Source organism: Pelecanus crispus, chromosome 14 (genome assembly GCF_030463565.1).
Source record: "Pelecanus crispus isolate bPelCri1 chromosome 14, bPelCri1.pri, whole genome shotgun sequence".
Lineage (NCBI taxonomy): Eukaryota > Metazoa > Chordata > Aves > Pelecaniformes > Pelecanidae > Pelecanus > Pelecanus crispus.
The window spans coordinates 14,910,902-14,934,794 of record NC_134656.1 but is presented as its reverse complement, the minus strand read 5'-3'; the positions used below and the strand labels follow the sequence as shown (position 1 = coordinate 14,934,794).

Here is a 23,893-nt window from a genome sequence, read left to right as displayed (position 1 = left end):
ACTGGTTGCAATGTGTGCAGCAAAACAAAAATGACGTGAGTCCATGTCCCACAGTGAAAACAGAAGGTTGGCAATTAAAAGTACATCTTTTTTCTTTTTTTCCTTGCAAGCAGAGCATGAAACGCTTTTAGTGAAGAATGAATGCAGACCAGAAAAATTACATTTTTCTGGTCTCTTGACCACCACCATGCTTTAAGCTCTTCAATGGTACAGCAAGTTAGCAGTGGAAATTATACGCTGTGTTTGTGTTTATAAGTGGTGATAAATTACTAATCATATCAACAGTTAGCAAGCAGCTCACCTGATAAAAGGAGATCTAGTCAGACAGTTTCTGCAGGCTGTCACTTGCTCAAGGACAAATAATGTGCTTTATAGGAAGCATGCTAGCTTCAGCCACAATAATTAGAGAAAATGTAGATGAGAGCTGTATGTCTGATGGAGTTACCCTCCACTGTTGCTCTCAGAGGGCTCTCTTGAAAATCGGATCTGTAATGGATATTATGCAGATTTGAAAGAAAAATTGAAACGTGACTTTTTTATCTGCTTTTGATGTTACATTCAGCTGCTTTCATCTCAGAGGATAAAAGTAATTGAACAATAATCCCAAAGAGAGTCAAATATACAAATCAATAAACTGCTCTCACAGGTGAATTTATTTTGATGAGTATACCGGTACCTAACACACCCCCAAGCTGTTAGGTTTCCATTAGGTGGTCTTGTACTCTTTAATACAGATAGTGATGTCTAGATTGGAGAACACAGACAATGAAGAAGGCAGATACACTCTGAGTATCACAAAACAAGAACAGCTTTTTACCTCCTCTGACTGACATCCTAAATCTTAATTGAGTGTTGAGAGGCAGTTATTTTTTTTTTTATTTTTGTGTTCTTTTGGGAAGTACAATGAAAGCAAAGGGCTAGTGCTTCCATTAGACGTAGTAGTAATGTAGGCAGTTGTTAGGCAAGCTTCCTCTGCTGAGTATTTTTGTAGCTTGGCTGTGACGTGCGCAGGAATTTTGGGTCCTTTGTATTCCTTTTCTCTGCAGTGTTTTCCAGGGATCTTATTTTTTTATCCATTATTATTTTTTTAACAAGTTTATATGAATTATTTAATACATATTTTAATCGTCCCCCTCACCTTTGCGTGAGCTGCTATGATAGGCACATAGAGAGAGGAAATCTACGTTCCAGGTTCTTAAGGTCTAAATATAAAAACAAGTTGAATGTTACTTTCTTATGTATAGCTTTGGCTAGGTTTGACTGTTCAGGAAGTTTGCCTCAGAATATAGACTTAGCCCCTTTCCGTAACCCAGACTGTAATGAAAAGAGAAAATACCAGGAAGGGTTGGAGGTGGAGCAGGTGGTAGGATCTGTTGCCTGAAACTTTCTATGGTCCCATGTTAGGAGCATCTGTTTAGCGCCTGTCAAACTTTGTCATGTTGGCTGAAAATCTTAAAGGCAAGCAAACCTCCAGCATGATGGATGCTTTGGAAGTCTTCAGCCATTTGCAGGAAAGAGTTAAAAGGAACGTAAGTTTTGCTCATGCTTATTCAATTTTTAAGCTTAAACCTACATCTTCTGGAGGAAGCAATTGATGTATATCTAAGACTAACCTTTCCCTCTGGAGTGTGGTGGGTTTTTTGGGGGTTGGTTTTTGTTGGTGGTTTGGGGGTTTTCTCCCCGCTCCTGTCAACATGAAAACCCACCACAATCTGTGTGATTGAATTAGACAAAATGGAAAAATTGTAGTCCATGTGTATGCAGTAGAGAGTTCACAGATGGTAATAGCTAAATTTTCTAAAGACTTCATTTGCTCTAAGTTGTTCTTGTCCTGTCCAAAGTTAAATTCAATATTAGAAGTGAAAGGTGAAAATGGTTTCCCTGCTGTGCTCAGCCAGTCTGGAGGAGAAATCTGCTGGATTTCAACTTAGAGCTGATGAAATCATAGAATCTTAGAATACTTTGGGTTGGAAGGGACCTTGAGAGATCATCGAGCCCAACCCCCCTGCAGTAAGCAGGGATTGAACCTGTGAACTTGGCGTTATTAGCACCATGTTCTAACCAACTGAGCTAATGTGTTGGCAGAAGGGAAATGGGGAAGTGGGTTTGGAGAGGAAGTGGGAGAAGATGGTGGGAAAGATGATTGTGTAGGGCAGCTGGCCATGAAGAGCAGGAGGAGGAGCTGGGATGTCTCTTAAGGATGAAGGAGGAACAACTCAGCCTCTCAGCTGAGACCCAGTGGCTGACGGAGCAGGAACGCAGTCTGATGAGGAGCTGCAGTCCCTGAAGGAGAGCGGATTGGGATGGACCAGCAGCTCAGACTGGAATAAGAAATCTTAGGAGCAGATGTAGTTGAGGACTTTGAGTATGGAATAAATGCTGGAGTGGCAGAAAGACTGGGCTGAGGTAGGCAGAAGAAACCATGATAGTGGGGGATATGGAGCAACGAAGAATGAAGGAGTAGGGCAGGTGGTCAGTAGAAAATGTTCTCATCCATAACCAAAATGAAGTCTTGTGATTCTTTTGCTACCCACTGGCACACATGAAGTCATAAATGGCTGAAATCTACTGCTATCTGCTAGTCAGACCATTAGTTCACTGAATTGCCAGGCTGTTTTGACACCTGCATCTGTTTTACACCGAGCTAAAGATGTTTTGTGTCCTTGGGGGAGGCAGCCCTCCTGTGGGGAAAAATGCTGTTTCCATATAGTAGTCCATGGGCAAGAGGCACAAAGATGCTTGGGTGCTGTGACGGTCACCTGAACAGGTGTGTTTGTGCGTGCACCCTTTTACCCCTAAAGGGAGCCTCGGGCTGCCCTAAGACCCCAGGGTACTGGAGGGGTTAGGTGCGCTGTTCTCGAGTCCCCTGGTACCATAGGCGAAACTCTCCACAAGTCCTTGGGTGCAGCGCGTAGGCACAAATAATACAAAATTCACATTGCGCATGCGGCCGTAATTCTAACTGGACCCAACACTTGATTGCTTCGCTTTGTAGCTGTAATGCTGTTGGATTTTAAGTTTCATAGGAGATTTTCTGAAGATTAAGAGGGAAGAGAAAGTGGTTACGTCTGTGAATCTTGAGAGAGCAGAACTGAATGGATGCCAGTTGGAGACCCCTGACGTTTCTAATCTTCTGCTTCTTGAGATACATTATAACCATCTAGGGAGCAAATGTTAACACATCTCGGTTAGGAATATTGTTGTTTTAATAGCAAAGCAATAACTATTTTTTCTCTGCCCTTCTTTCTTGCCCTTTGCTCTGAACAGAAGGAAATCATTAACAGCTGGAGGACAACCAACCATCAAACTGACTTTTTCAGCACTTGTTCTAGGTAGGAATATTAGACGAAAATGAAACTTAGGAGCACAGTATTTTCTTTATATAGATTCAATGGTATATTAAAGGAACAAAAAGTGTATCTCACCATAAATGCTGTTACAACTTTCAGACCTGTGGTGCCAAGCTGTGGCAGTAGTTACTGGAATGTTTCAGTGACATATTAACAAATCTTTTCTTAGAAACTCTTAGCTTTCCTTAACACACTTTCAGCAAATGGATTTCCAATAAGCATCTACCTCCTTTCTCCTCTTTCCATTTCAAAATAAACTCTTTCTGGGCACAGTGGTGCATTTGTGTGGAAATGGCTTTGCTGAGAAATTGAAAGGCAGGATCTGGATCAGTTCCCTGCACGAGCTTTGCAATATCCCTGAAAAGTGTCGTGATCTGTATTTGGCGCCCAGAGCATTGCTTAAGCTAGTGAGGGGAAAACTAATCTCTTGCGCTTTCACTGGCAGCACTGTCTCATAGACTGATCCTAATGGGGTGGAAATGAGCTCAGCTGCCTAATTCTGTTAAAAACATAGGCTTTTTTTCACACATGAATGCTCATCTACTTCCTTCTAGCCTCGTTGTTAAAGCCATGGCAGCAAAGAATCAAGCCGTAGTTGCCGAAAACAAAACACACTGCTTTTTTTCCACTTCAGTTCTTTTTTTTTTTTTTTTATATGCACTAAGAAATGGCCAGTGCAAGAGACTTAATTCACCCAGAAAAAAAACATTCTAAAGGATAAAGATCTTGACAAATGAGACTTTCCCTAACTTTTAGGGCATGACTAACTAACTTGCTCATTAGCACTGTAATTTTAATTAGTGCTGTAGACCTTGTTTCACAGTCTATGTTTCAGAACCCAAAGATGATGGCAGTGCACCCCCAGAACCAGATGTGGCTCTTTGCAATCCAGCTTCCCTTCAGCTGTGATCCATGTGCAAGCAGGTAGCCCAAGATCTTCCATGGGCTGGCTGGGTTTTGTGTCAGTTGTTGGTTGTAGTAACACAGAGCTCTTTGGTCATGGTAAATCTAATTTCCTAGCTGGTGGAAGACCAGTTCCCTGCTGCTACCTATGAGAGGTGAAGAAAGTAAGGAAAGCTGTAGATCTGCCTCTACATTTCCACGTGCCTGTGAATGAGGTCATGACCTTTTTCTGTCATATAGACAGTCAGTGGCTATGCCTATACCTTTAGGTCCATTAGGGTTGACCTTCCTGTGCTCATTAAAACCAGGGCTCAGGGTTTTAGTTCTGAGATAAATGTATCAGTAGTACAGGACTTTGTAGGGAAGCTTAAAAACTGAACACCAACACCCTTTGCATGGACATCAATCTTTATTATGTCCCTTATCATCTTGCCTTCTGAAGACTGCAGAAAGTTTCCTCGTGACAGACTCCAGTTTCATTCTCTGAGGGAGCTATTGATGTTCCTCAGGCAGAACTGGCTGCCTGGAGGGAGGATGTGTGCATGTGTGTGGGCGTATGCGCAAGTTCATGCAATGATGTCCCTTAAGTGACATCCCTGAGTATTAATTAAATTGTGCTAATACTCTTGTAAAACTGTAGCTGGCTGCTAATTGCTTGCTTTGCTATGCAAATGAGCTGAGAAGTGGTTTAAAGGATGTGTCCAGGCCTGCACAGCAAATAGGGATTAGGGAATGGGAAGTTACAGCTCTCTGTTGGAAGATAGCATTGAGCAAAAGAGAACAGCAATGATTTGATATTCTTTGCGGAACAATCCTTCTTCTTGGGGGTTTGTTTGTGGGTTTGGGGGGCTTTTTTGTTTGCTTTTTTTAAACAACAAAACCAGAAGTTCCTCAAAGTTTATGAAGAAAGTGATCTGAAGTTCCCCTGGGGGATTTTCCTGAACAAAAGCAGCTCTACTGCGAGCCTAGTGTAGGGTTCACCAACTCCTTAGCCTTCCTGTAGGAGCAGTGCCTTGGCTATTGCAGATTCATGCCTCCTGCAGTGCGGAGCACGGAACAGTGAACAAACCCCGAGCATGGCTGGTAGTAGAAACCTGCAGTTGTACAGTGGGGCCGTGTGGCAGCAGGGAGATTACAGGTATCAGGAACAATCTGGAATCGTTTAGAATTGAGTCATTTTTTTGAGCAGACAATTAATCCAGTTGCATTTTTTAAAAAAAAAAAAAAAGGTTGCTGAGTTTAAAAAGGCATACTTAGGCTAAAAGAAAGACTTGGATTTCAATGAGAGTTTTAAAAATGTGTGTTGGGGGGTATTAACAAGGCTGCTGTAATCCTGATGCTATGGCCTTGTATGTTCAGATTACACTCAGAGTCGTAGCTCTGTTAGAAGCTACACTCTCTTTATAGGCTTGACAGTGTTTCTGAAGAACTGGTTTATCTGTATTTTCTTGTACGTAATGCCTGTATTGAAGTCCTTTAAGAGTATTTTCTTAGTGGCAGGCTGGTCAGATATGAATGGTCTTAAAGAAGTGCTGGTCCTGCCCCTCACACTCTGCTCTCCTCACACTTTCCTCTGGCATCAAGTTATTCTGCTTTATTCTTGCTTGGATCAAAAGTGCAACCATATCCAAGGACAAGGGCGACTATTGGGCTAAATGCAGTGCATTGATTTTGTTGGGAGCAAACTTTTATCTGCTCGCCACTATCCCAAAGAGTGTCTATAGCATTCTGAAATGAACATTTGTTCAAATATGCACATTCACATAACAGCTAACCATCCATGGCATTAACGGCATTGCATTGCTGACTTCAACACCCTAGTGGAAGGAAGACATGAGCATGAAATTAGAATTGAACAGCTGGTCATAAATCGTATCTAGACCCTTTCTAAAAATGTGTTTCTGGAATACATTGAAACCAGTATTCAGCTGCAGGAATTTGAAAGTCTCTTGGTCTAGTTAAGGAAAAGAAACCAGTTGACAGAGTTACAGTCTCTGTCGTCTTTTCCACTAGCTGAATTTCCAGCCACCTGCTCCTGAGGACTCCCCATTTGTCTAACCTTATTATTAAGGTTGTGACATATTCTACTGTGCTCAAGTAATTATCCAATCTTAGCATTCTTAGCAAATGAAAATGTTGGTGGTGGTTTGGTTTGGTTTTTTTTTTTTTTTTTTTTTTTTCCTGCCAATGTGGCATGCTATAGAGAGAAAATCCCTTTAGATGTCATCAGGTGCAGGGAATCAGCTAGTCCCCATCATACAGAGATTCCTCAGGTGTGACTACCCATAGCTGGTGAAAAAGGGACTCGCTGCTGCTCCTGCGTGTTGAGAAAAATGGACAAACCTCAAGTGGTTTAAGGCAAGTAGGATATTTCAGTAGTGACTGCAAAGCCAATGTTTTGTCAACTGATAGCTGCTTCTGCTAGATCTAGAAGTTAAACTGGAAATTTTAACTTTTTTTTTTTTAATTTTTGTTTTTGAAAGACAGGCTTCCAAAAGAACATAGAGAATTTATCTTGCAGATTGCACAGACATAAAAGGAAGCCACAGTTACAAATGAGGGAAAGCCTATCTGCAAGAGCAATGCTTTTCTCTCTGCTGCTCAGAATAATTCAACAGACCCATGACTGGGTAGAGGAAGCCTCTCTTTTACCTACTATTTTGATTACCTTATTTATTTTTATGGAGATAATTTATGTTTTGTCAGGAACTAGCTTATATCTTATTCTAATCTCTAGCAGTTATTCCATTTGAAGATAACAACAGACTACACGGAGGAAGAGGTAATAAAAATAAATGCAGATGCGCAACGGTAAAACAAATAGTTAAAATAAATATTTTATTTATACATAATAAAATACATTTGTAAAAAACACACGTGTTACTTTGACAAAAACCAAGTGGTTTACCTGCTTTTTACTCTCACTTTCATTAGCATATTTAATTATGCTTTTGTATTTAATCATCAAAATGCTCAATAATGTACTACATTTTGTTCCCAGCCATGGAATGCCACTGCTATGTGTATCCATGATAGATGTTTTTAATAAAACCAGTAATTACCCTTTATTGTTGTTTTAAATTATTATTTTAAAGTTTGTTAGGGAACAATAGTTTTAGGTATAAGAGGAAGAAAGCTTTCATTTTACCATTTCATAATATAATAAAAAAAAGAAAAATCCATTTAAACAGATGCTAATAAACCTTTTTTAAAAAGCAGTGCTTAATTATCTTGAAGTTGTTTACAAGTGAAGATTTGGCAGCTCGGCTCTGGATGTAAGCTAGAGCAAGCACAGGTAGGTAGTGCTGCGGCCGCCCGCGCTCTCGGGTTGCCGTCCTGCTCCGCGCGGGCTTGGCTTTGCGTGCCACCTTGGGCACGTGCCAGCCTGTGGACTTCTGGTCTGTGGGAATGACAGGCACGTGTTGTACCAAACTGAAAGATCTGCTGAGTTTCTCAAACGTCAGATAGATCTGGGGTCAGCCCAAAGGCATTTGGGTTGGTTTTTCTTTTTTTGTTTGTTTTCATTTAACAACCTTAACCTACGAGATCAGAGAATGTTTAATGGTTTTTGTAATGTATCAAATATTTTCCTTTTTTTTTTTTTTTTTTTAAGTCTTGGGTTTCTTTCAGAGCAGAATTCAGAGTAAAATTTGCCACTGAAACAAGACCAGATCAATCAAAAAATGAAGAAAATGTGCTGCAAACTGAAGTAAATTCATTGTGTTAACAGTTGAAAGAGCTCAGTCCCTGGCTTATCTAAGGGCATACTCCATTATCTAAGTTATTTAATCTTTCTTTTATAACAGATTCATCTATGTGGCAGGGCTCCTCCTCCTTCATTGCTCAGAGATTTCCATAAAATAGCCTATTTTAGTTCATCAGCTGTAATGACATCTATTTCTTTGTGTATGACTTGGGGTTTAGTTGATTGTAGGTATCTCAACAAAGAGGTTGTTTGTTCTGTGGTGATTTTATTGTAACAGTCTCATTCCTTTTTTCTCTTTTCTCTGTTGCAAGTCTTTTCTAAGATCATGCCTTTCCGTATAATTGCCTGCTTTCAGCTTTGTCGGCACTGTCTTTGGACCAGTGGTGTTATCCGAACAGGTTTAAAATAAAATAAAAATTAGATCCAAATATTAGGGAGATGTTCTTCTGCAGAAAAGGGCAAAGCCAAAACACTTTTATAGTATTGAAAGACTAGCGAACTCTGTTTAATCAGTGGTTTTATCTGTGATGTCTGAAAAGGCATTTATACCACATTCAGGCTCAGAAGGCATTGAAATATGATGGGCAGCAGCTGTGTGAGTTGTGACGCTCAGCAAAGGAACTCTGTCACAGAAAGACGTGCTGCACTTCAGGGATGGACAGAGTTGTCCGTCATTCTGAAATGTCCACATATGGGACGTGGATATGGAAGGTGTTTATAGAACAACTCATCTGTCAGAATCTCTTTGAAGAGGTGAACAGCACGCACTGTGGAGTTGGTTGTTTTATCCTGAACTATCACACACACTTGAATTGTGCATTTAAGGCAAACCACTTGAATGCTTTTGCTCTGTTCATCTTGCTACGCTTTTCGATAGTAGGTATGTTTCCCTAGACTTGTTTCATCCTGTGAAATTTAAGGGTAAAGAGGAGGAATAGGGAAGGCTTCAGCTCTAATCTAATACCTGGAGTAAAATCATTGTCAGACAAATTACTTCACTGTTTGGTTTTCCATCTGTAGAACGAGAACGATGTCTTTGAAAAACACAAAGGAAACAGCCTAACTGCTGATTTACTGTCATTAGTAGTTTTGTTGCTGTTTCATGAAAAGTGGCCACTGCCTCAATTTATTGTGGGAGTGGAATATTCTATGTTCTCAACCTTTCTGTGATACTACCAAATTAAAATTAATTTTAAAATATTCTGGGCTACAGAGAGAGGTCATACCATGCTGGTAGTTGGGAGAACACAAGTTTTGGTCATCTTATCAACTATCAGTGCACCCACTCTTCTCCTTGTCTCCTCGCAGTCTGCCTAGGAGGAGGGGATGGGGACCTTACTGGGTGGGGTGCTCTGGTTGGGGTGACTGGCTGATGACGCAGGTGTGGGTGTGTTGAGGTGAAGGCAGGAATCAGACTCTCGCCTATTTTCCTTCTCTTTCTGTATCAGGAGACATCAGTTCAGGACTCGCTGAAAGCTGCTGCACCTGCCACACTCGTTTTTCTTCCCCTTGTGAGTTCTTGGTCTCTGTAACCTACTGCTGGGAAACAGAATCTAATCAGTGGACACCCGCACTGCTAATAAACTCTGCCTCCTGCTCTCCATTGTGTCAGGAGACATGGGCATGGGGCCTCAGACAAGTCCAGACATCTTCTGCTCAATGTCATGTCTTTACTGACAGCAACAATTTCTTGCAATTAGGCTCCTGCAGCAGGTCATTAACCTGGGGGCAACAGCTAATTGTCTAACTTCACTGCTCACCCTGAGCTTCATGTTCAAACCCCAGTGTTTCACCGTTGCTTCCTTCCGTCTCTGTTCTTTTCTTGATGGAGGGGTATAAAGCAGAGACAATTGTTATTAATAATCTAAATCAACCTTTGCCTTTCTACGCTTCACCTTGAGCAAGAAGACTACAGTGAACAAAATGAGATCTGTAACACTCAATAAGGAAAGAGCAAAACCAGCCATAAAAGTCAACTTTTCTGTAAAATTGTGGTAGCACAAAACACAGTCTCTGAACATTGCAGGTCCCTGTTGGGTCAAAAATGTCTCCTTACCTGGACTAAGGACTGAGCGCACAGCTGAAGCATCACCGGGCGAGTTTGTTTCTTTTTGGGCCACTTGTAAATCACAAGTGCTTCAGAAAGGTTCCTGGCCTGCTGAGTGTTTGAGGCAGCCTACCAATGATAGATATCGAAGCATCAGTGGGAGATGTGGTATTCAAAAATACTGTTCAGTCCTTGATTTTGCTGTGAACTTTCAAAATGTAGTTAATAGTTGTCACGGTTTAACCCCTGTGGGCAACCAGGCCCCACCCAGCCACTCGCTCACTCCCCCTGGTGGGATGGGGGAGAGATTTGGAAGGGTAAAAGTGAGAAAACTCCTGGGGTGAGATAAAGACAGTTTAACAGGTAAAGCAAAAGCCACGCACACAAGCAAAGCAAGGAATTCACTCACCGCTTCCCACGGGCAGGCGGGTGCTCAGCCATCCCCAGGACAGCCGGGCTCCAGCACGCGTAGCGGTGCCTTGGGCAGACAAACGCCATCGCTCCCAACGTCCCCCTGCCCCCTTCCTCCTTCTCCCCCCAGCTCTGTGTGCTGAGCGTGACGCCGTACGGTGTGGGACAGCCCTGGGCTCAGCTGGGGTCAGCTGTCCCGGCCGTGTCCCCCCCAGCTCCCTGTGCCCCCAGCCTGCTCGCGGGTGGGGTGGGGCAGAGGCAGACAAGGCCTGGGCTCGGTGTCAGCGCTGCTCAGCAGGAACGGAACATCCCTGTGTTACCAGCACTGTTTCCAGCACACATCCAAAACACAGCCCCATACCAGCTACTGTGAAGAAAATTAACTCTGTCCCAGCCAAAACCAGCACAATAGCTCAACCAGGCTGAAATGAAAACACAGCATTTGCACAGTGAAATCCCAGAGACTGTAATATTCTTTGCATGGCTTCAAGACCAGTTTTAATAGATTGGTGGCAGCTGTTTCATGCTGCTGCCTCTTAAGAATTTCCTTTGTTTTTTCCAAGGTCTTAGGACACTTAGAAAATTTTCTTTGGTTTATGCAGGTTACACTAATGTCTTTCTATATATGATCTCTTAGTATTCAAATTGGGCCGGTCTCTGTTTGCTTTGGTAGGTATTTTTGTACAGCTGAAGTTGAGATACATATTAGCAGCTTTTTACACTAGCCAAGTGCAAGGTTAATAAATTTCAGGGTTTTTTCTTATGTTATTTAGAAGCTGTAATTTGAAGAATACAAAGTGGAGCTGTTTGTCTGGTTTTAGATGTTCACCACTGCTAGAGGATTGCAGATCAGCAATAAAAATGTTTAGTTTTCTTGTCTCTTTTGGGGGAAAATAAGTCATTACAACATAAGTAGAGTCCCAGGGATAGGTACTACAGACCTTTTGAGATTGTATACTTAACAAAGCTAAAATGTTGAAGGAATTAAGTGGTGAAGGTAGTAGGCCACTGTCCTTTAAAATCAACAGTACAAAATCTCATCTTTGAAAATGAGTTTCAATGGCTCATGAGGCAGAGGAAATCAGTGTGGCAACAGGGAAACATTTTCAAAATGACAGTCTCAGTTTTCAGACAAACGAGACTGAAACTGAGAGAAGGGAGCCAGAGAGAATATAAAGGTTTTGAGGTCCAGCTTCTATTTGTTGATTTAATTCCAGTTTGGTTTCTTCCTCTCTGAACCTGGTTTAAATAGGTTTTACTTACTTATTTGTTTCCCCTTTTCTCAAAAATCTAGAAGGCCACTAGATGTCAAGTCTCTCCACGTGCTGGCAGAGACTCCTCGGGCTATGGGTATTTCTGAAGCCTGCATCCCCTTCCTGCTTTCGCTATGAACTACAGCGTCATGACCTCATTTTTTCAGTGAAAAATCTCACATTTTGGGATTATCAGCCGTGGGAGAATGTGGTATGTTCTGTGACTGTGCAGTGGGGTCTGGACTGTGTTTGGAATTTGTGTTTCAGTTTCTCACTTCGTAACTCGAAGTCATCTGTGGTTAATAGGCCAGCTACTCTATTGAAAGGATTGTGTTGAAAAACTAAAGAAAGGCCTTGGGATGTATCTTAGAGCATTTACAGTAAAACTTTGAGTAGAATTAGAAACTGGTTGATACAGGGCAGCTTCCAAGACTTACAGTTTTGGGTAAGAAAGGAAAAGGCAAATGTGAACAAGATGAGAAGGCAAGCTAATAAATGCAGGTAATCTGCCATAGTCCAGGTTTTGGACATATGACTTGGTGAGATGATGCTGAATCAGAGTTGTTCCTTACCCACTGATAAAGTCAGCACATCTGACATCAATAAACCAAACACCCTCTAATTACTCATTCATTCCATAACATGACTGACTTAAAGAAAATGACTGTAATTTAAAAAAAAAACAGGATAGCATTAACATGGAGCTTAATTGCCATCTTCAGCTGCATCGTTGTCTTGGCCTGAAATGTTTTTGCCGTGTCTCAGGCGCATTCTGGGTTGGGGTCTGGAGTTGGTTACTTGGTGTAGTGGAGAGTTGAGGGACAAGCATCTGCTTTTGGTTTTCTTTCCTTTCAGTGCATCTTGGAGCGAGGCTTGTGCTTACCTTCACCGTTTCAGAGGCTGAAAGATTTCACAGAACCATTCTTTTGTTCATCTTATTTATCTATACAATTAACCTGCAGAGATGTTCTTTTCATGGGTTTATAGTAAAGGAATGATTATCACCTAATGCTAAGTAGATATGTCTATATTTATGCATACAAACTTTCTAATTTCTAACTCTTTTTTTTTTTTTTTTTTCTTCTTCCCACACGCAGTACTAAAGAATCTCATTTAAGAGGTGTTTTCTGGATGTTAAGGGAATGACATATATGGAATCCTAAACCAGTTGCTAGCTTTAGACCCCTGGTCCTTTAATATCCATTGTATTTCCAAAGTGTCTGCATGTGTGTGTCTATATAAAGACTCAGAATAGTGTTCATTTCAGAAGTTGCTATTTTCCCCTTGCCAGTCGCTAGGGTTTTTTTTAGAAGTAATATGGAATACGCTGGGTGTTATAATGTATTTTCTGCTTATGCATTAGTAGATTGAAGTCAGTATGGCTGGTGCATGCTTTAATTTCAAGAATTACTAGAAGGCTTTTTCTCCACTTGCATTATCTTTCAAAGAAGTGTAACTAGTATTTGGGAATCCTTGTGAATTTTTTTTGTTTCCATGAAAATGTTCTGTTCCTTTCATAGGTTGAAATCGTGAGGGAACATGAGAAGTGGGCGAAACACTAAATTGCGCTATATAAATCAAGAAACTCTGTGAAATTATGTATTTTTAATTACCTTGCTTAGATATATATTGAGAAAAAAGCGAGCGAGCTACACAAGTTGGAGAAATGGCAGATAAACAAACTATGACATGTGGAGTATTATTACCATCTGACATATCTCAAACACTGATTTTACTCACTCATCCTTCATTCTTTATATGTGCATGTCTAGCCATGCATGCATTTATATTTTATATAAAGGGCAGAGTCTGTAGTCAGAGCATTTGAGTTATGCTGTTAAAAATAAATTAAGGAACAGCAGGTGAAAATGATTCCTACACATGAATATTCAAACTGTACCTCAGTCAGATACTGTAGAAAGAATAATAAAGAGCAGTGAAACTTTGATGGGGCCAAGGCGTTGCTATGATCTGAAATAAAAGATTTATTGGCACGAGGTTGAGATGACTCAGAAAGCTTACTCAAGGAGTGACATGATCTGCTCACATGCCCCAATGCCAAAACATTCAAGAGTTTAAAAAATTGGGGGGGGCAGTAGCACTGGGATGTTGGAAGTCTACCGGTCAGGCTCTTAATCTTGATTCTTACACCCTTGTGCTTTAGTCTCTGAGCAGAATGGGTTTAGGGTCGGCAGGAGGGTGTAGGGGCTACGTCCCTAAATTGAAAGCTTGGAGACATGAGTTCATTCCTGCTCTGGCAGCCATTTCCTATGTATTTGCATCACTTGAGGCAGGACTCACCAAGGTATTCAGGCACTTCAAGTAGACCATCAACTATGTGTTTTTTGTGGTGTTTTTTTTTTTTTTTTATTAGGAAGAATGAAGAAAGTGTGACTTTCACACTACTTAACTGATGGGAATCATGCTGCTGTTGCTGGATTCAGTGAGGTTTCACAGGAAATCAGGAGCATGATCACTGTTCAGGGCCCTATGACAGGAGATTTTCAGGGAAAAATCAGGAGCCAGAATACATTTATGGAGCTGACATTAGTTTCCCTATCACTTTTTTTTGTTGTAAAGACAAGAACATTCAGAACTGTGAAGTACTTAGATACTCTGGCAATATGGAAGGAAGCATTTTAATGGATGACTGACTTCTTTTAATGTAAAATTATTTTTTTCTTTTCCTTTGCTTGCTTCTCAGATCCTGTGCATGGACCGCAAAATGTAGAAGTTGTTGATATTCGCTCCCGGCAGCTGACGTTGCAGTGGGAGCCCTTTGGTTACGTGGTAACTCGCTGCCACAGCTACAATCTCACAGTCCAGTACCAGTATGTGTTTAACCAGCAAAAATTTGAGGCAGAGGAACTCATCCAAACTTCTTCCCACTACACCTTGCGAGGTCTTCGGCCCTTCATGACCATCAGGCTGAGGTTAGCCCTCTCTAACCCAGAGGGCAAAATGGAAAGTGAGGAGTTGGTTGTGCAGACTGAGGAAGACGGTAAGTTATGTTGGGTTTGCTTGCTTGCTTGTTTTTGAGGCAAAGACTAATATTTTCAAGTTGTAAATAACATAATCCTTTGTCCCATGAGACTTCTAAAGCGGTTCTCTGGACAACATGTGTGTTATGCAAGTAAAATCTGTAGGTGTAAAGAATTTTCATTTCACAGCCATGTTCTTGAAAGGACAGGGCTTCCTGAAATGCTTGGAAATGACAAAACGCCAGTGTGAGCAGTTACGGGACAGCGGTAGGTTTAGGTCTATAGAAGTCATGCTCTGAACTACCCAGGACCTATAGAGCAGCTTCCTTTATCATATGGGCAAAAGTAATCCTGGCATTTGTTGGTTTTTCTTGTGCCTTCACATCACTGTCCCAAAACGAAGTATAATGTCTTTCTTTCCAGAGTGTATCTTATTCTTAATGCTGGTCTTCTGGACGTAACATTACATATACATCTCAGAAACTAAATTCATTTGGTGACAACTCTTCCGTTCTTGATACAAAGGAACTGTTTTCCGGAAGTACTGATGGAAAGCTTTAAAGTGTTATTATCCCATCTGAGCTATTTCAGACCAAGGACTATCATAGACTACAAGCCTCCATTCTAACTAATGTGTTAAAAAAGAAGTGTTCTTCTTCTGCCAGAGATGTAAGGAGTTGCTGTCCTGAGTTTCTCTCCGCTGAAAGTGGCTCTTGCAGTCCAGTATATTATACGGGGGGACATAAGAGGATGGCAGATCTTTCAGAAAAATGAACAGGGTTTTTATCAGACAGGCTTGGGAGTGCATTTAGTTAGTTATCTTCCAAAGCATTAAAATTTTGCTTGAGTAGGTGGATTTTTTAGTTGGCCTTGTAGCCATAATGAAATATAAATCTTACATTGTTACTTTACTAAGGAAATCAATCTTTCATATTGATGAAGGCGCGCAGCCCAGTAGCATCTTTATGCCAGGGTGCGATCTGGCTGTTTAGGTGGATAGAGCTTTGCTGTTGTGTGGGCAGAGAAGGACAAATTAAATTCCCTGCCACTGCTATGCTGTACTGCAATAAGGATGTACTGAAATTAGCTTCATATTTTCATGGATTCTGATTTTATTTATCACTTAGTAGTTAGATTAAGGTATTCTTATTTCGGCTAAAGGTTGAGAATAGGCCTTTGTATCGATAGTACCTTGGTAATGGTAGTGCCTTGAGGGGTTTTTTAAATTTTTTTATTTTATTTTCAGCACTGAACTTCCTGTCTGATGGCCTCTTGGTGTTTCTGATGTGTGTGCAACTGGAGGTGGTGGTAGCTTCTAACACATTTTTTTCATTTTTTCTTTTTCCCCCCTGTAGTTCCTGGACCCGTTCCCTTGGAATCCATTCAGGGAGGACCTTTTGAAGAGAAGATCTATGTTCAGTGGAAGCCTCCAAATGAGACAAATGGCATCATTACACTCTATGAGGTGAGGAGAACAGATTGTTGTCAAGGAATACATGCCACAGGGCTCTTTTCATATGTGTTTAAGCCAATCCTGAGCTCTGAGAGATTTCAGTAGGTGCTAGGAGAAGTCTGATTAAAATAGATAAGAATCTTCAAGATAGTCTGTTGCTGTCACTGAAAAAGTTTTCCAGTTCAAAAAAGAGAAGAGATTTCTTTACCAATATTTGTGTCAAAATGAGAGCCATATATTCCCACATGTCTCAGGTGTTCAGTTCCTGGCCTTTTTTCTTTGCATTATCTCCAAGGTCTGTTTTCTTTCCTTTTTTCTTGAGGTAAGCTTCTGTTAGCTTTTATACCTAAATACTGCAACTAATTCCTCTCTGCCTTTCCAATAGTTATAACACTTCCTGGCAATCTCAGCAGAATATAGCCATTAAGTCTTATCTTACAGTGTTCTTATTGAATCTTTCAATGACACATCTATCTAGCCCAACCACTTTCCCCGCCACCAAACAAAATATACAGCAGGTTATAGGATGATCACTGACCATCCTATACTGGATGAAAAAAAAAAGAAAAAAAAAAAAGTGATTCTAGAGTGTTTCAGAGGAGATGTTTCTTGTTAAGGTAAGGAAGTGTTAACTGTTTTCATGTGCTTCTGGTGAGACCATATCCATAATGTCATGTACACCCATATATGCGGAAAAGGAATGTAAAAGGAGGACTGCTTTAGAGGATTGTGTGAAATCAGAGACAGTCCTACAATAAAAGGTAAAGGCACTTTTAGTAAAGAGCGGAAAGCAGTGCACCCATGCTGGCTGAGCATGTTTCACTTCATCGGTTCAGCATTTACCACAGTAAGATTAGAAAACATGAAAAAAAATTTTGCTTTTATGGTGATGTAAAAATCCTCCCTGTGGGCTTGTGCAGCATGGGCTGATACGGAGGGGCAAGAACTACTTTTTTGCTTTCTCTTTCATGCTGGGTGAATGTACAAACTTATTTTGGAAAAGGCATGGATGTGAGAAGCAACTCTGCCATCACCAATGAGGTTCTGCTCCTTTCCCCTTCCCATCCAGCTTCTCAGTTTGGAGCAGTATGTCTTATGTCACTCCTAGATCTCCTTGCTAACACTGGCTGTCTCTAACACAATGGCGGTAAAATGGAAAAAATCAAGTAGGTTTAACATCAGTGAGCATCAATGACACTACAGCATGAGCAAGAGATGACAACTTTCTCCTGGGCTCCTAACTGCACTTTTAGGTTATCTCTCCAGCTGGCTCACAAAGGGTAGATTGAATTTGATACAGCAAGTCTAAATAGATGAATAGAAGATCCTCTTGCTAATTTTGTGGCATTTCAGCTAGGCGATAATCCTTGACTAAGTAAGGAGTCATTTTTTGTTGGTCACCGTTGAGGCACTTGTGGAAATCTGTGCAGGTTGCATACCGCCTGTGTGTACTAGAATAGAAGTAACCTTTGCAATTTCATGGTTTTTGAAGGTGTACTACAGGCTATCCTGTGTCTGTGTAAGGAATTATGCAATAAAGCTGTCTGTATTTTTAAGGAATTAATCTGAATAGAATCAGTTGCAAACTCATTATTTTTCTGGAAACACAGGTGACCTATAATGGAACATTTTTAAAATAATCCAAGTCAAATGATGCAAAAATAACTCCTTTTAATTTTTAAAGCGGCAGTTTCCTACTAAAATATTGCCTTGGGCTCAGCTCATTGAAAGGACTTCAGCAATCTGAGTAGCTTTTCTGGCTGAGCAGCTGCATAGAGATTCTTTAATGCCTCCAGGGTAGTGATGCATCATGATAGTACCTTTGCCCCTCAAGTCATATCATTGTTCAAGTCTCAGTGGAGGTACAAACAAATTTTTCTTTTCTGATAATGACTCCATGCATATCTGGCAGCTAAAGTCAAAGAGAAGTCAAGGTGAATTCAAACTCTTCCTCCTTTTCCTCCTCCCCCTCATCTCCAAAAGGATGAAAATCCAAGTGTTAAAAACCAGGAGAAGCAGAAGGTTGCAACGAATGAAAATGTTTCCCTTTCCCCTCCCTTCTTACATGTGAAAATTCATACAGAACATTCCCATTCTCCGTGGCACCTTGAAGCAAGTTCATCAGCTGGAGATCAAAATACAGATGAGCAGTTACACATAACCTGGAGAGATGGCCGGAGCATTTTCAGGGTAGTTGTCAGGCTGTTGAAGTCTGTATCACAAGCAAATATGAGTGCCTGCTCCAAGTAAAAGGAGATCCTGGCTTTGAAATTGCTCGGTAAATAAAGTACAGGTCTTTGCACAGACACATCTCATCCTGCTACCTGTAGTTGAAGTTTAATCTTCCTAAAAATACTGAGAAACATCCATTATTGTCCAGGTAGTTGCATCTTTTGTATTTTGTAATCCCTAGCCTACTATAGGTACTTAAATCTGCACCTTTGTCTCTGCTGGTATTATTCTAAGATTTCAGGCCATGTGTCTAGGACCAAAATAATTCCTCAGTAGTAATGACCTCCAAAGTGTTCTTTTAGACAGGGTTCAGCCATTTTTCAGTATCATCATGCCTTTACACTGCTTTATCAGAGTTTGACTGACCTGTTGGTTAAAGAGGAAGAAAAAGCTAGTGGTTAGTCTCTGATAGGTTTTCAGTTCTTTCAGACACCCGTGGCCTACAGTACCGATCCAGGTAGAAGCAGAAGGCTTTAATGACAACAGAAGAAAAAGGTCAAACTATAAACCTGTGCAGCGCGACTCTAATGAGGTCTCTGTAGGGAGCACGGTTCCTGAAGCCCAGCACTGGCAGCGCGGCTCTGTCACCGGGAGAGCGGGGAGGCTCAGTGGTGTGCTAGCAAATTTGCCGCTATCTAGACACACTGTAATTGTGTCCCTGTCATTAGGGAGAAACAAACCCAAGAACCTACCAACATTTATTAAAGAAAAACCTCCCTGCAAAGTACAGATCAAGAAATATCACTTTATGAGTTTGAGCTAGTGGTGTCAAGTTCTGCATTACACCTAGAAGTAACTGGCTCGATTCACACATAGGTATTGTGCAAGTGACAGTCTCTCAAACTTCCTTGGGCACAAACCCTTCTAATAAAAACAAATAAAAACCCCTCCTCCTCCTCCTAAGTAATAGTTCCCTCCTTACCATCACCTTCAAGATCTGATTCATTGTATCTGGATACTGTATTTTCTCTCTAGTTCTGCTAAAAAATTTTGTTTGTAAGCTTCTAAAATGCTTCCAAATAAACACACTGTCTATTCTCCTTACGTCGCACTTGCTTTTCCTTGGGACAGATTTTCTTCTCAGATTCCTAATCATTCTTGCAGTTCCCTGCCAGGCAGACTTCCATATCGCACAAATTGCCGTTGCAGTTTGCACGCGCGCTGCTTACATACCAGCTGGGCTGAAATTCAGCGGCGCAACCTTCAGCAAGTCATTTGGCAGCCAGAATCACTAATTTCGTAATGACTGAATACTTCTAAAGAGCCTAAACAAAATGGAAGCGCCTTAATGAACCTTTTAGACTTATGCAAGTCTCTTCTGATGAATACTTATCCTTCAAAATGCTCTTGTAGTCTTTTAATAAAGGTGGCAATAGCCTTGCATTTAAAGCTGGTTTCAAAACCCCCTGCGTTCAGTCGGAGAATTAATGGTTTCGCTGGGTGCTGCGAGCGTGTGCCGAGTTAGTAGGTGCCAGCTGATCTGTCCAGTCAAGTAAGCCATTAGCGAGATGCACAGGCTGCTGCCGCAAGTAAGCTGTGCGACGGAGATAAAGCTTAAGAGCTGTAGCTATAGTCAAGTCCCCAGGTAGCTGCAAGGTGCGTAGGCACTTACATGAGACAAGTAGATCGATCTGTGTTCAGAAACACAGCTAAACAGCAATAATGGATTTTGCTGGTACATTGGCTTGGGTAGAATGCTCTACAGAGATGTTTTTGCATGTGACATTCATGAAAGAGGCGTTATTACAGCTGTCTCTTGTAGCGAGCTGTGAGTGGCAGAATCTAATAATATTGTAATAAGTCCTGTCCCCCCTTCCGTCTCCTGGCAGACTGAAAGCACCACAAGTTGTTGAATGTTTTTTTACCGGTCCTGAAAAGCTGCTATGCTTTAAAATCCCTAATAATCAAATGCTGCTTATTATGCTTATACCATGTGGGAGTTCAGCTTCAAGGCTTTTGTGTACAAAGACATGCGACAAAGAATTTTTTTTTTTTTTTTTAATCCTAAGTGTGTGTGTAAAGTCAAACCACCATAAAACAGCAGAAAGACCTATGCTGTCATTGGAATGTAGGAACAAGCACTCTAATTTAAGGTCATGGACCAGCTTTGGCACTTAAATTCTCCTGCTTTTAGATGACACGAGGTTGTCTCAAGCGTTTGTTCCATAATCCAAATTGAAGTGCTTCAGATACATGTGTAGACCCAGATATTCTTTGCAAACTTGCTTTTAATCTTGAAAACATAAAGAAAGAAAACTTACTTACATCTGCATTTCACTGTTCATTTGCGCGGCTGGAAGCTTGTGGGTGCACTCAGTAAGTGATGTTGGCTTTCACCTTTGCAAATAGGTTTTTTGTGTGTGATCTATTTCTTGGCATTGTCAGTTTTTAGAATATTTTGCCCTTAAGGGGGAAGAAGTCAAAAAACCCCACTTAGCATTCCTGTCTAAAATATTTGTCACGTTACTTGGGGGAAGGCATTGTTATAAGGTATTGCAATCCTAGGAGCATTTAAAGGGTGGCTACAGTATATTCAGCTCGTCGGCTGGAAAAACGACTCTCAGACTGTGGAAGTCCTTTCAATGAGCCGTGCCTAAAGGCAATGTTTAAACAGCAAGCTGTCTTTTTAGACATTCTAAGGTGTAGTCTTGTAATCACTTATGTTCTCATCTTTATGATTATTAAGTCCCATGTGGGTTGCACATGGGTCTTGGGAAATATAAGGATGCATCTGCAGCTTCTAACTAGCTAGTTTTCTCAGTCACTGTTTGTGAAATGCTGTAAATGTCTATTTAGATGCCAGAAATAATAATATAAGGGCCTTTCATACACAATTTCATCTCTTTAATGGGATGCTTGGAGCCTAGTTCCTGTAATCCCAGTGGATTTGAGTTTAAATTGCACTTCAGAGGTTACAGATCCTCTTAGTTGCCATGTAAAATTGCAATCTGCCCTTCATCATCTCTCCAGTTGCCAATATGCCATTTCTTCTCGATCACTTCACTCACTTTTCCTCTGCAGGAGAAGTTGTTACATGGAAACTGCCTCTTAGAGGGTCATGGGTAAGGTCAATATTTGTGGGATGCACTGCCTGCATTTACAATAGGGTGGAAACAAATTTTTTCCACCTTTGACCCCTGAAAGTGCATACTTATAACACAAAGCATGATTATCTGGTGTGATAGCTATCCGCTGCATGGATATGCATGCATTTCTTTTCGTAGCTCTTTTTTAAGCTATTCATGAAACCTGACATTTTTAGGATGAAGTCTTCCCTGCTAAAAGGTGTAGCAAAAAACGGTTTCCTGGAAAAACTGAAAGGGTTGGGAACTCAACTTGGCTTAGTCATTTGTTTGTTTATTTAAAGGCTTTTTTTGGTTAAGAAGAGTGAAAAATGGCTCCCACAAGAAGGAAAGCAACAACCAGGAAATCTTGCAACCAATTTATATAAAGCTCTACAGTCGAAATAGTAGAAAAATGACAATTCTCAGAAATTGCCTTCAGCAAGAAGTGGCTTTGAATGTTCCCATGAAAATCAATCACGCTACAGCTTCTCAATTGCATTCTGTGGATGCACGATACTCCTGGGACGAAGCTTTCTCACTTAAGCTCACTAAGTGTGCACTGAAGGAAGTCCATGCTACACACAGCTGGCTGCTGCATTTAGCTGAACATTAAGAGAACATTAAGGATACACTGTTAAGTGCTCAAAACCCAGGAAATGATCAATTAAGGATTGTATTAAGGTCGTAGCTTTATCGCTTCTGTATGGGCGTTTGACAGCACAGTCTTCATGCAATTGGATATTGCTCTCTGTTCATGTGCAGCACTAATGTTGTTTTCCTTTGACGCCGGATTTGTACGGTGTCTTGTACTGCAGTATATTGTTTGTCCGGAGTCCATGAAAGTCAATTAAACGAAGAATAAGTGTTTTACTGCATCTCTACTCTTCTGAGTTAGAATTCTTTAATAATCTGAACTAGCAATGGAATTGTGGCCGCATATAATCTGTTTAAGTTTGAAACTCTCTTGGCTCTGTAGTAGGCTGTGTCATCATCTCAATGACATGTAAGGAAAGCTGTGCATATATACCCAGCTAAATTAGTTCTGTAGTTAACAGCTCTTTGCACAGAATTGCAGTGGAAGAGGGCTGGGCTGGCTGAAGAGAAATAGGTTATTACATGGTTGCTGACTGTAGTATTTACTGAGCACTTGGTGGACAGGTTGGTTAGACGCTGCCAATGTTCTGGGCCCCACTTAGGATTCGGGCCAGAATTTGGAAAATGAATGGTGCTGATTGCACTGATTTTATTATCTTTATTTTTGGCAATTGAGAAGGGCTATAAATCTGAGCATTGCTCGCTTTCTGAGCCGGTTGGGATGCCATGTCAGCCACAGACCCTGTTGTTCTGTTTCTGGGACAAGGCAGGGCTTAGGGAGACAATTTTCCGCTGAAATTTGAGGAGCACAAGGTCACAAGAAATATCTTTTCTTTCAGCCAGCGGAATCCCACAGAGCGCCCTTTTTCCCCCTCCGTGCTGTTTAATAAAGTAATATGGTTTATAAGCTCGCTGTCAGCCCTGAATTCTAGTACATGCTTGAGTGACCCCCCTGCCATACACAGGCCATTTAAGGCAGCTTCTCCGATGCTGCAAGGAAAACCTAATTCACCTGCGCACGATAATACAGAAGCCAACATATGCAGCTGCTCTTCTGGTGAAACAGGCTGGCTTTCCATCCCCTATCACGTTTGGAAACATAAAATGCCGTGGCAGAACTGAAGTCAGTTGGAGCTGTGTTGATTTCAAGGTGATGCGGGGCGGGGGGGATAATAGGAATTAGGCTCTGCTCTGTCTGCCTGGGACTTCCCAGGGCAATGAGTCCGCCAGTGGTTCACACTCCTGGCAGCTCCTTGCAGCTCCTGGCATCTCCTTGCATCTCCTGGCAGCTCCTTGCAGCTCCCGGCAGCTCCGGAGCGCAGCAGCAGGGAGGATGCAGCAGATGCAGGCTGCTGGCTGCTTGCTCAGGTGCTAAACCCTGTTGGAAAGAGCCTGCTGTATCTTCGTCACCACTGTCTCTCTCCATCCTGTCCCAATTAGTTTAATGCAGCCTTAAACTTAGGAAATGTTTAAATGATTTCCTAATTAGGGATACTTTTCTGAATAAACACCTTAAACAGCTTTTGAACAAACTTCTTCAAATTATATAGGATTCTTAATTATGCGCTCCTCACTCGCTGTTACTTGCAAGATACACTTAACTTGGAAGCATTTGTTAATGATGCTCTTTTAAATCCTGTGGTTTCCAGTAACATCTTGATAAGAAAATGAGAGGCTTTTTTAAGAAACTCAGATGTCAGGGGTTTTTTTTAAATGTATGACAACCTCCAGGTAAATAATACACTTGTGTTATAAATAGTATGAATCAACTGTTTAAAAAAATTGCTTGATCAAGCTTTCCAGAAAGAACAGCGTAATACGGTCCCTTGAGCACAACAATTTCTTTGATTACCTTTTTATTGTTCTTTTGAAGCCAATAGACTTGCAGCAATATAAAT

At 41.1% G+C, this 23,893-nt stretch overlaps 1 protein-coding gene across 1 annotated transcript in view; it reads left to right on the top strand.

Moving 5' to 3' along the window:
* The window catches only part of PTPRT (protein tyrosine phosphatase receptor type T), a 339,432-nt gene that overhangs the window by 168,839 nt on the left and 146,700 nt on the right, over positions 1 to 23,893 (top strand). The window contains exons 7-8 of the mRNA XM_075721369.1: positions 14,375 to 14,671; positions 16,007 to 16,116. Coding sequence (XP_075577484.1) covers positions 14,375 to 14,671; positions 16,007 to 16,116 — 407 coding nt within the window. The remainder of the gene's footprint in view (positions 1 to 14,374; positions 14,672 to 16,006; positions 16,117 to 23,893) is intronic.